Genomic DNA, 10917 nt, shown 5'->3' with positions numbered 1-10917 from the left:
GGAGGAGACCCTGCAACCCCCCCCCCATGGCAATCTCCTGCAGGAAGGGACAGAGGAAGAAGAATGGGATAGCAGATAGTTTCCAGTGACTGACAGCCGGCGGGGGTGATAAGAAATCTCCCAATGGGGACACTAGTTCTGGTGATCCTGCTGAACACAATGGAATGGATTTCCCTCACTTTAGAGGGGTTTTGTCTCACTTCCTGTAGTTGCTATGGGATAGGAAGTGAAGGGAAATCTCTCCGATAGGCCACGATTGGTTTGGAAAAAAAAAACTGACTGGGATATAACCTACCAGTCAGTACTCTATCTAAAACAAAAAAACATTTTGTTTTGTACAATAAGTAGAGATATGCCTCTTGTAGGAACATGCCTATTTTATATGAATGGCCCACCCCTAATTATAATACATTCTCCACCTACAACAGCTTGCTGGGCGCACACCATTGTTGGCAACTATGCCTACTGGCCCACCACTGACGCCATTTATTTCAATGGAAGCCCCTCGTATGGTACAAATTGGCTCTCCACTGAAGTCTATGGGTCCCATGCACAGAGGGGGGCACAGACCAACACTTGTCAGGACAAAGAGAGCACCAGAGAGCATTTTAGAACATATTTTATATCAGAAATACACTGCCTGGGGGGGGTTTGTTATAGAATAAACCGGTTACAGATATCCATAGAAGTACTATACTTCTATAATAGAGCTGCCCCGCAGTGGATTGTTTTTGTGTACAAACTTGGGTCAATTAAGATCTATATGTATACGTAGAGATGTGTTCTGAGTTATAGGCATGTTTATTGTCATGCAGCAGCGTGTTTCCTGTGTGCGTTCTTTTATAATTAGTATTTGGAGTGGATAGTTAACAGCCATTGGCCAAGACTTATTAACACCTGTTGCCAGCCCATCAAAACATGTTACATGCGTTGTGGTGTGTTGTCATTGGCATTGTCTATGGCCTTCCAATGCAGAAAAAAAGATATGTCGTATTTATAAAAACACGTAGCGATGAGATGGCAACAGGCACGGGGTAATTCATAAAAACGGGAGCAGACAAAACCTGAAGCAGTTGTACATGGCAACCAATCAGTTTCTCTGTTCTATTTTCAAAGATTAACTTAACAAATTGAGGAGCGAAGCTAATTGGTTCGCTATGGGCAACTGCTCCAGATTCGATGAATTCCCTCCACTATCGTTGATATGGGGAACCACGACATATTGGAAATGCAACAGTGTAAATGGGTCCTGTGTGTGACTTATTTGCCTGAAATGACTTATAACAAGTTATAGTGGTGAAGCTTTTACTGACATGACTATGAAGGAGGATATCACAGCACTAACTAACTCCACACACGTCTCTGACATCATCTACTCTGTAAACCTCCCGACACCAGCGAGACTCGACGGATTACAGAGCGCCGCTGCCCGTCCTCCCTCTCGCTATTGTATCCTACTTCCGGCACTGCACAGTACATGTGTTGGATGGGACTGGTAAGTAATGTGTATTTACATTGGGGAGAATCACAGGTTGTAGATTTCAGTCAGCACACAGGGACTTGTAGAACAGCTTGGTGGGGGAAAGCAGATAAGGAATGACGTCCGAGGAGCGGCCAGACCTAAGCAACCTGCAAATGGCTTATCATGTCGGGGCTTATTGATACTCAGCAGCTATAGGGACTCTCGGTTCTCATATGTATGGGTGCAGGCACCTTTACTACTTATGCAGTATGAGTTAAAGATTCTGTGCTGAGTGTACTTAGGCACTATACCTTCTGTATGATCTCTGCTGCTATAGCCACTGCAAGAGCCCCTAAAATGTCTGTGTGGGCACTTTACCTTCCTTGTGACCCCCTACTGGCAGAGTTCCCTGGAATTCATGTGTAGGGACTGCTCCTTCCTTGTGACCTCCTTACCGCCAGAGCCCCCTGGAATTCCTGTGTGGTTACTATACCTTCCTTGTGGTGTCCTACTGCCAGAGCCCCCTGGAATTCCTGTGTGGTTACTATACCTTCCTTGTGGTGTCCTACTGCCAGAGCCCCCTGGAATTCCTGTGTGGTTACTATACCTTCCTTGTGGTGTCCTACTGCCAGAGCCCCCTGGAATTCCTGTGTAGGTACTGTTCCTTCATTGTGACCCCCCTGAAATTACTGTGTGGTTACTATACCTTCTTTGTGACCCCCTATAGTCAGAGCCCCAAAAATTAATGGTTAGGCACCCTAATACCTTTCTTGTAATCTGGATTCCTAGCTCTGTGCTGCTGGATCCATCACCAGAGGCCCTTGTATTTTTTTGGGTAGGTACCATACACTCCATTGTATGCCTTGCTGCTTGATCCATTGCCAAAGTTCCTGTAATTTCGGTGTAGGCTCTGTGCCTTCCTGGAGTTCCCCTACTACCAGAGCCCCCCTGAAATTCCTCTGTGGGTACCATATGAATCCAAGACAAATGGCCAAGTGCACATGAAATACAAACATATTGGAGCTGTTTTACCTGCCAGAGGATTTGGTGTTCATTTTAATGGGTTGCCTACTACATGTATATCACGACAAGTGCATGACCCTTTTTAAAAAAAATCACATCACAGTACAATGCATGGTAACAAGTTACCATGTATTGTAGTGTGAGATAATGCACGTGTGATGGGGTGCCATTACAGGAGAACTATGGGGAGAGTGAAATGCACTCATCCCAATAGTTAGAGCTGACGTGTGGCAATGCAGGTGTCACACATCGGCTGTATAGACTGAGAACTGAGCGATCACAGACCGCTCATTTCATGATTTTCTCCCTGTAGAGAACAGTGACTGTCAGTCATCGCTCCCTGCAGGGATCCCCCCCACCCCCTTCCTTCAGCGCTGACTGGAGGGACAGACAGGAGAAAGGGCGGGCACAGCTGGCTCTAGAGAGGCAGTGCCAACTTTCAAGCAGTGGGGTAGATTGCGATATTATTGACAGAATCTTTCCCGGCTGCAACACGACCCTGCGCTGTCAGCATATAGCAGGCAGTAGTCCGCTATGTGCTGAGTTTCGGGTCACAGGAGTACATTAGTAAATTCCCTCCTGTGACCCAAAGGAAAACTAAAGCCAAAAAATGATTGGCCATAGTTCTCTTTTAAGAAACAATAGCAGCGCAGTGACCAAATATTGTCACGTACGATGCAGAAACCCACATTCCTGCGCTGCACGGATGTGAATGGGGCCTGATGTTGCTTTAGGATGCAAATTATTCTTCAAGAAATGCAGTGAACATATTTCTTTTCATTTCTCCTCATTTTCTTTCCTAGTAAACAATGGCCAAAACCAGGGGAAAAGGACAGAAACAAAACAATGTATTTCATGTTGCAAACAGTAAAAGTGTGAAAGCCAAAAACAAAGCCAAAGCAGTCAAATCCTCACTGAAGAAGGTAGGTGCTTTGTATTCTTGTATAAAGACTATTACTGGTATGATGCAGCAAATCTTTATACGCTTTCATTTTTCATACTCAGATCACTGTTTATAACAAAGACAAAGTGAGCAAAGTAAACAAAGCTTTCACAGAACTGCACAAAGATGTGGCACAGTTGAAAAAGACGACTGCATCAAAACCAAAGCCAAGCCAGGTAATAAAAGTATGTTTTATGTTGGATTGAATCACACAGGAAATGTGTGGACACCCACTAGGTTCATGCAGCTAGTTATGAATAGAGTGTCTACATACCATTAAATAACGATCATCCTATGAAACATTGTCATTTGGGTACCTACAACTCCTTGTGTATGGAATGGTTATGCTCATTATACTGTACTCATGAAGGTCTCTTGTACAAGTATGTGGCCCAGTGTGATGCCAGTACTGGACAGACTTTACAGTGGGTTAAATAATCTGTTATCCAAGCAACACCATTCATTTCTTGTAGTAGTCATTATGTTACCCATAGTTGTCATATCACAATTATTTTGTTGAGTGCAGGCTTGAAAATGAGGACTTACCACCCCTCCATTCCAGTAAGTCACCACAATACACACGTTTTACATTGTGGTGCCATTCAATTGTAATTGCACTACGGCAGGGGTAGGCATCCACAGTACTCCAGCTGTTTTAGAACTACAAGTCCCATGAGGCATTGCAAGTGACAGCCACAGGCATGATGGAATGTGTAGTTTCACAGTTACATAGTATGTGAGGTTGAATAAAGACCCATTTCCATCAAGTTCAACCTATTGTGTGTGTGTGTATGATGATTCTGCATGTGTATGAGTCCCTGTGTGATCTTTTTTTTCTAATAGTACCTGTAGCCCTGTATGTTACGACCTCTGTTGAATCATTCAAAAAGCATTTGGGCAATTCCCTCACTCTCAGCTGATACCACTGCTTGTGGCAGCGAGTTCCAGACCCTAACTGAACCCTTGTGACTAAATCTTTTCCCTACCAATTTTAGGTGGTGGCCTCTAGTGCTTGTTATGGAGTTTACAGTAAAAAGTTTATTGCTGATGTTGCTATCCCCATGTAACATCCTGTACATGAAAACACACCACAGCCAGAATGCCAAGGTTTCCTACTTCTGCACTAAGGCAGCACATGTTTTCACACATATTGCGTGGTGCACTGTATCGGGGAGGAAAAAGATTAGCATGGCTATTTTTACCAAGACATAAAAGTGTGGACATGAGGGCAGTATTTCCAGTATAGTTCAGGTTGAATAAAGACTTGTTTCTTACAACTTTATCTTTACTCATAAGACTTGCACAACTTCAGGAAAGGAGACAGTTTAAATACTTGTGTATGTTGCTCAAGCTTTGGGAAAACTACCAACAATTTTAGAGTAGGTGTTTGGCTGCTTTCCACGTAGTTTGAGTTTTGGTGCCAGATGTAATGGGTGACTGAGCATGCAAGTCAGTTTGTGGTATTTTCTTTTGACGTTCAAATCAGAGCAAGAGTAAAAGCCTTTGACAGTGTCGAATAAATATAGAATTCTGAGGTGTAGCACTAGAGGGATGCCCAACAGGAGGAAGGAGATCCTAATTTCCCCCATAGAGATCTTTGGTTCCCTCTAGAGAGATCCCCAACATATATTTTAAGATTGAACTAGTCCACTGAAGTCCAGAGTTTGATGAAATGGTTTACAGGATAAAACATTTTCAGGAGAATGAAGGAACTTGTGTTGCGCAAAGAAGGGAGACATGATAGATCTCTGCATAAAAAAATAAAGTGTTCTGTCAGGTCAAGATGCTTAGCATGACACGCATATGCTTTTTTATTTAAGAAAAGGGGGGGGGGGGGAATCAATTTTAGAAGCTAAAATTGACTCCTGGCTGCACCCAACTTTTTTTTAAACACAGCTAAACTGAATGCATCTAAAAGCAAGGTGTCAATGTATCCATTGGAAGTCATTAGATGCATTTAGAAAACCATAAAAATGCATATATAATCGCACCCTAATGTGAATTGGGCTTAAGGGTGTAAATAAGTACAGGAGGGCCGTATTATGAATGTAGTTACATAGTTAAAGACTCAGGACCAGCCAGTTCATGTGTATACACATATATCAGTCTCTAGTGATTCCTATACCCCTGTATATTGTATTCACTGGAGAAGAACATAGATGTTTTTTAAATGTCTATATACAGTGGTACCTCTCTGTTCATGAACTTAATTTGTTCCACCATTCTGGTTGCGAACCAAATCAAACTGATCAGGCCACGATCGACTAGAGGAAGCCGTAACCATGTGTCAGAGCAGGGAAGATGGCTGCATTTGTGTTAGTCACTCAATGCGGCGTTCGCAAACAGAAGCAACATTTTGTGGAACTTTTTGTTCGTGAACAGAGGTACCACTGTATCCATACATACACACTCTCTCACTATCTGGGAAGGGAGTTCTGCACATGTGCTGCTGTAACATTAGAGAATAATGAAGCCAAAGTCAACAACATTAAGACACAAGTAGATAATGCTCAGAACAGCACAGGTAGCGAGTCAGTCAAAAGTAAGTGAATTTAAACATCATTGGGACAAGCAGATCTATATTAACCACTTGCCGTCCACCCGTTGTAAAAAGACGGACGGCACTGCAGCATTGGCGGGTTGCCGTCTCCAGACGGTATTTTTTTTTCCTGCTCGCTCACGCGCCTCCTAGCGGGCACGCACGGGCAGAAAAGACCCGACCAATGCAAACACCCGTTACCGCGTGTTTAACATATAGACGAGCGGCGGCTCCATAGCCCGCCGATCGTCTATATGTGCTCGTTTTTCGGCCCACCCCCCCACGCGGTTGCCGTTTTTTTGCCGACCCCCTCACCTTCAATCCCAGGATCCGCTGCCCCATCTGCGGCCCGGGACCGGCTCAGCAGGAGTCAGAGGAAGGGAGATTATTTGCTATTATATAGAGGGATTGTTATCCCCCTATATAATAACAATAAGTGATTATATATAAAAAATTAAAGTAACATAAAAAAAGTAAAATAAGTCACATATAAAAAAAGGGGAAAAAACTCCCCCACCCCCACGTTTACGCACCTATAAACATAAATACGCGCCCGGTGCCTCAAAAACGACAATTGTGCTACACACACACACACACACGTTACATATCGCCGCGAACGTCGCAGTGAGAACAATCACTGATAACACTAAACTGATGAGCGGTAACAGCTTTTAAAGCGTCGCCTATGGCCCATTTTGGGTATTATCGTTTGAGGTTTCGCGCACGCACTCAATTTTAAGGCTTGACATGTTTAGTGTCTTTTTACCCGACGTGACCCCGTCTTTTATATTTTACCCAAAAAATTGGGTAATAAATGTTTTATCATTTATTAGGGGAAACTGTTTTTTGTTTTAAATTTCTCCTTAATATAGTAAAAAAATAAAAACCCCAGTGGTGAATAAATACCACCAAAAGAAAGCTCTGTCCGTCCCCAAAAAAGGGTATAAAATTCATTTCAGTACAGCGCTGCATGACGGAATAAATGTCAGTTAAAGTACCGCAGCGCTGAATACTGAAAAATGGCCTAGATGGGAAGGGGGTTTAACACCGCGGATGTCAACTGGTTAATGACAAAGGGATTTAAAAAAAAAAAAAAAAAACACCATCTTTTTCTGTGCTCAGTCTTCTATGTTTAGAGTGCACCTCTGTATCCCCTACCATTCACCAGTTTAGTATAAAGGCCTAGATAGTTGCATGAGGTCAAGTTAGAACAGAAGTCGGCACCTGTGTGCGTTGGGATTTCAGGATGCACAGAAAGCAATTTGAGAATTAACCACCACAGCAAACTCTAGAAGTCTTCCCTGAGAGAATCATAGGAGCCAGTAATCTATCGAACCTAGTCAGTATTGCTCACCCACTCAGATCACCTTTGCAGTTCTCCTATTTCTGTCCTGACAGTTTCTTTATGAATAGACATGCCTGTTATTGGCTGAACTATGCAAACATGAGCATTTGAACCACGACACTAAGAGATTAGATCAGAGTAGTAGTTGGGAATTGTAAAAGGAGTCTGGAAACCAGTTTTTGTTTTATATTGTTCTTGTGAAGAAAAGATTGGTCATGCAGACTTTATGCCCGCAGTTATATTAGAATGTACACAAATCTTGAGTAAATAGATGACTGCATCATCATCTCCATGTGATGCTAGGTGGATGTGTGCCCAAAAATGGTGACCATCTTGTCTGGTAAGAGCATGGGCATGATAAATTCCCAAAGGACTACAGCCAAGAAAAAAAAAAAAAGTCCGACAGGTAAAGTGTGATTCTCAAATCCTATAGTAAGGAGATATACTATACTGTACCATTGCCGGGCATTGAAAAAACATGCATTGTGTGTATCCTCCTGGTTATCGTAATCACCCTTTTGCACAGTACCTGGGCTAATCCCCTTTCTCGTCTTACAAACCCATCTGTAATTTCTAGGGAAGCCCCTTTCTTCACAGGGGTACTTGTGAGAAATAATTTTACATTTTCTTCACAGTTCATTAGCATGTGGAAACTAAGAGCTGTCTATTCTTTCCAGATTTCCAAGCCAACGCCAGAAGCCCCTGCAGATGTGGACAATGCAGCAGATCTATTATCACAGCTATAGACTATATTCAATAAAAACAGTTACAATTTAGCGTCTGTACATGTTTATTAATAAAAAGTTAGAAGGATCCAAAAAAAAGTGAAAAATTACAGCAACAAGTAGTTACAAAGCAAGTAAAACAGGAGAAAAAAAAAACCCAGAAGATTAACAAATACAGGCAATATACAAAGCCAACTTCATGACGGCATGGAAAAAGTGCTATCCACTACAAGGCACTTAAATTGCCCAACCAGGAATGGAAGGTTTGCTTATTACTTGGCAGTGGTTATTTACATAAAATTATAAAGCTCTAAACATTTAACAAAAGTGGACCAAGTCCAATGTTTTGGCACCAAATAGCTGCATGAAATACTTTAGTCTTCCATTTACTAGGTCTAGGTTTTTAGTTGGGGATTTATTAGATATATGCTAATTGGCAGCGTTCACCATGTTTTGACTGATTGATACCCAATAAAAAGGAAAAATACTGACAAGCACAATAAGAAAGTAATCAGACTGAAAACAAAAACTGAAAAGGGGAGTGGTGCTTTCCACTGGGGAACACTTTCTTACTATACTCCTGGGACACTTAGGAAAACTGACAACTGCAAGTAAAGTGGCTACTTTTGATGAGAGCTCAAATTTGTACATACAAAATCTAGCATGTACATACCGGCAATTCCCAATCCCTTATCAGATCATTAAACAAAAAGTTGCAAGACAGCCTAGATGTTTAGTTGTCCCCATTATATAAGGGGAGGTGCCCTGTAGGTTGCAAAAAATAGCTGGGAAAGTTGATCGTGTTTAAAGATATTAGTTTAGGGCACTTGGCCTGAAAAGAAGAAAAGAAACTTTGACGCCACCACTTCTAAGGCCTGGTAAGCTGCTGGATATGAAAGGTTTGATCTTGGGGTTAGATATTCCTCAGGCCATTAGTCTAAAAGTCACCATTAAATGCACAAATCGTATGCTCACAATGAGGAGATATAGAAAATGCATCATCTCTTATGGCGGACAACTCCCATTTTATTTAACATGTATTTAGCACCCTTGTCAAGGATATATCAGTTTGGCCCTTCAGTTCATCCGTTATACCAATACACACAGAAGCACTTAAAAGGGACTTTGTAGGAGGAATCATGGCTCTTGTATTGCTTAAGGGCCCATTCATACCAGCTCCATTGGAATATGCTTTTCAACGGATGCTAATGGAAGGGCACTGAAAAATGAAGGATGGAATGGGGCTAGTTCACACTGTTCCATTCCGTTTAAAAAAAAAAAAAATAGAACATTTACTACTGTTAAACACAACAGCTCTGGTGGGAACTAGCCCCATTCATTTTTCGGTGCCCTTCCATTAGCATCCATTGAAAACGGATTGCAATGAAAGAAGAAACTCAGAAGGTACAACAGACCCTTCCATTAACTTTAGATTTCCTTCCAATTTTGGTGTGAATGCACCTGAACTCTTAAGAATGCTAGCTTCCTGGCTGTCATGTTGATACTTTTGACTTCAATGCACTCCAAGTTGCTGACCAGGAAGATGTATAAAAGATGAGGAGGAATGCTCACACTAAAGAGTCCCTTTTTTTAGGTTTGTGATCTAAAAGTACTAAGTTAGACACAGCATGGCAATGTTCATTTTCTTCCTGGTCTTACGGAGCCTTTTACCCAAGAATTAGGCTTCTTCAGGCATCTGGAAAATACTTTGAAAGCCTAACTCCACCCACAAGTTTATTTTTTTTACATTTTGAATCATATGGTGAATGGATAGAAGTGCTGTCCGTTCTTGAAGGGTAATCTACTTTCCCAGGTGAATTTGGGAAAATGGAATTTACCCCGTGCTGCTATACTTACCTTTGGGCAAATGCTCCTTTCCCTTCACTGCTGCCAGTGACTGTCTGCATGCCATACTGCGCAGCCCTGCACTGCTTTTCGAATTCCACTCGCAAATGGCGAGCACTCGTTAGACAGTGCTCCCAGAAACGCTTCTCCCTGGTCAGTGCGGTCAAGTGACCACGCTGACCGAGTGCTCTCCATTTGCGAGAAAAATTCAAAATACAGAGCGCAGGGCTGTGCTACATGGCAATAAGGGGTACAGACAGCAAGTATAGCAGGGAAGGGTAATTTAATATTCCAGGGAAAATGGAATTACCTTTTAAGGATACTTCTTGCATTCTGTAATGTCACCTGGACAGAAGTGAATGCTCCCCAGTATGGTCACCAACATCAATTTAACCTGATAGGTGTCCACTTCTCTGCAAGCAAAGTAAAAAAAAAAAAAAATGATATATCATTATTTTTATTGTTGTTTGTCCCCGATTGCAGGGATTTGGCCTTACTTGTGGTTTTGAATAAGTAAAATAAAAAGGTGATTTCTCCTGTACTGCAAAACGGCAACAGCGTTTCTAACCCTTCCCCGCCAGTCTCGATTTATAAATGGAAGGAAAGTTCGTGTTGCTCCTAGAAACTTTTTCTTCATGTCCTTTGTCATATTACATCAAATAAAGGAAAGGAGAGAGCACCTGACTGATTGCTGTGGGCAACTAGAACTGTCAAAATCAGACTGTTTTATGCGCAGGGCTCTTCCTGAGGTCTTCAAATATTCACAAGCCCATCGATTTACTAGCCCCTATAGAAGTCACTGCACCACTGGGTACCTGGTAGGATAAACAATGGCTCACAAAATGGCTGGTTCATGTTGCTTGAGCAAACAAGGAGCCATTTTAGTTCAGATTGCTAGCCAATTCTTTACCAAATTGTGCATAAGGTAGACCTTCAAAAAATTTGGCTCATAGCTATCCGCCATTATTTGCTGAATAAAGTAAAGTATTTGATCTAAAAACAGTTATAAAAAAAAAAAATTTGAAGCGGAATTAG

At 42.0% G+C, this 10917-nt stretch overlaps 1 protein-coding gene across 1 annotated transcript; it reads left to right on the top strand.

The window, feature by feature from the left end:
• The first annotated feature begins 3286 nt into the window (after window positions 1-3286).
• CUNH8orf59 (chromosome unknown C8orf59 homolog) lies at window positions 3287-8085 on the top strand. The gene is made up of 3 exons (XM_018555776.1): window positions 3287-3408; window positions 3491-3604; window positions 7990-8085. Exons 1-3 carry the CDS (start codon window positions 3295-3297, stop codon window positions 8056-8058), a joined length of 297 nt encoding a protein of 98 aa, XP_018411278.1. The 5' UTR covers window positions 3287-3294; the 3' UTR covers window positions 8059-8085.
• The last annotated feature ends 2832 nt before the right edge of the window (window positions 8086-10917 follow it).

The sequence above is a fragment of the Nanorana parkeri genome, unplaced genomic scaffold (assembly GCF_000935625.1).
Source record: "Nanorana parkeri isolate BGI_ZX_2015 unplaced genomic scaffold, ASM93562v1 scaffold213, whole genome shotgun sequence".
NCBI classification, from domain to species: domain Eukaryota; kingdom Metazoa; phylum Chordata; class Amphibia; order Anura; family Dicroglossidae; genus Nanorana; species Nanorana parkeri.
Note: the sequence above shows the minus strand (reverse complement) of the source record. Positions and strands in the feature narration are given on the sequence as shown.

Coding starts and splice junctions, on each gene's coding strand:
- CUNH8orf59 (XM_018555776.1), top strand. CDS start 3,295: ATGGCCAAAACCAGGGGAAAAGGACAGAAACAAAACAATGTATTTCAT. Junction 3,409..3,490: donor TCAAATCCTCACTGAAGAAG/GTAGGTGCTTTG, acceptor TTTCATACTCAG/ATCACTGTTTATAACAAAGA. Junction 3,605..7,989: donor CAAAACCAAAGCCAAGCCAG/GTAATAAAAGTA, acceptor TATTCTTTCCAG/ATTTCCAAGCCAACGCCAGA.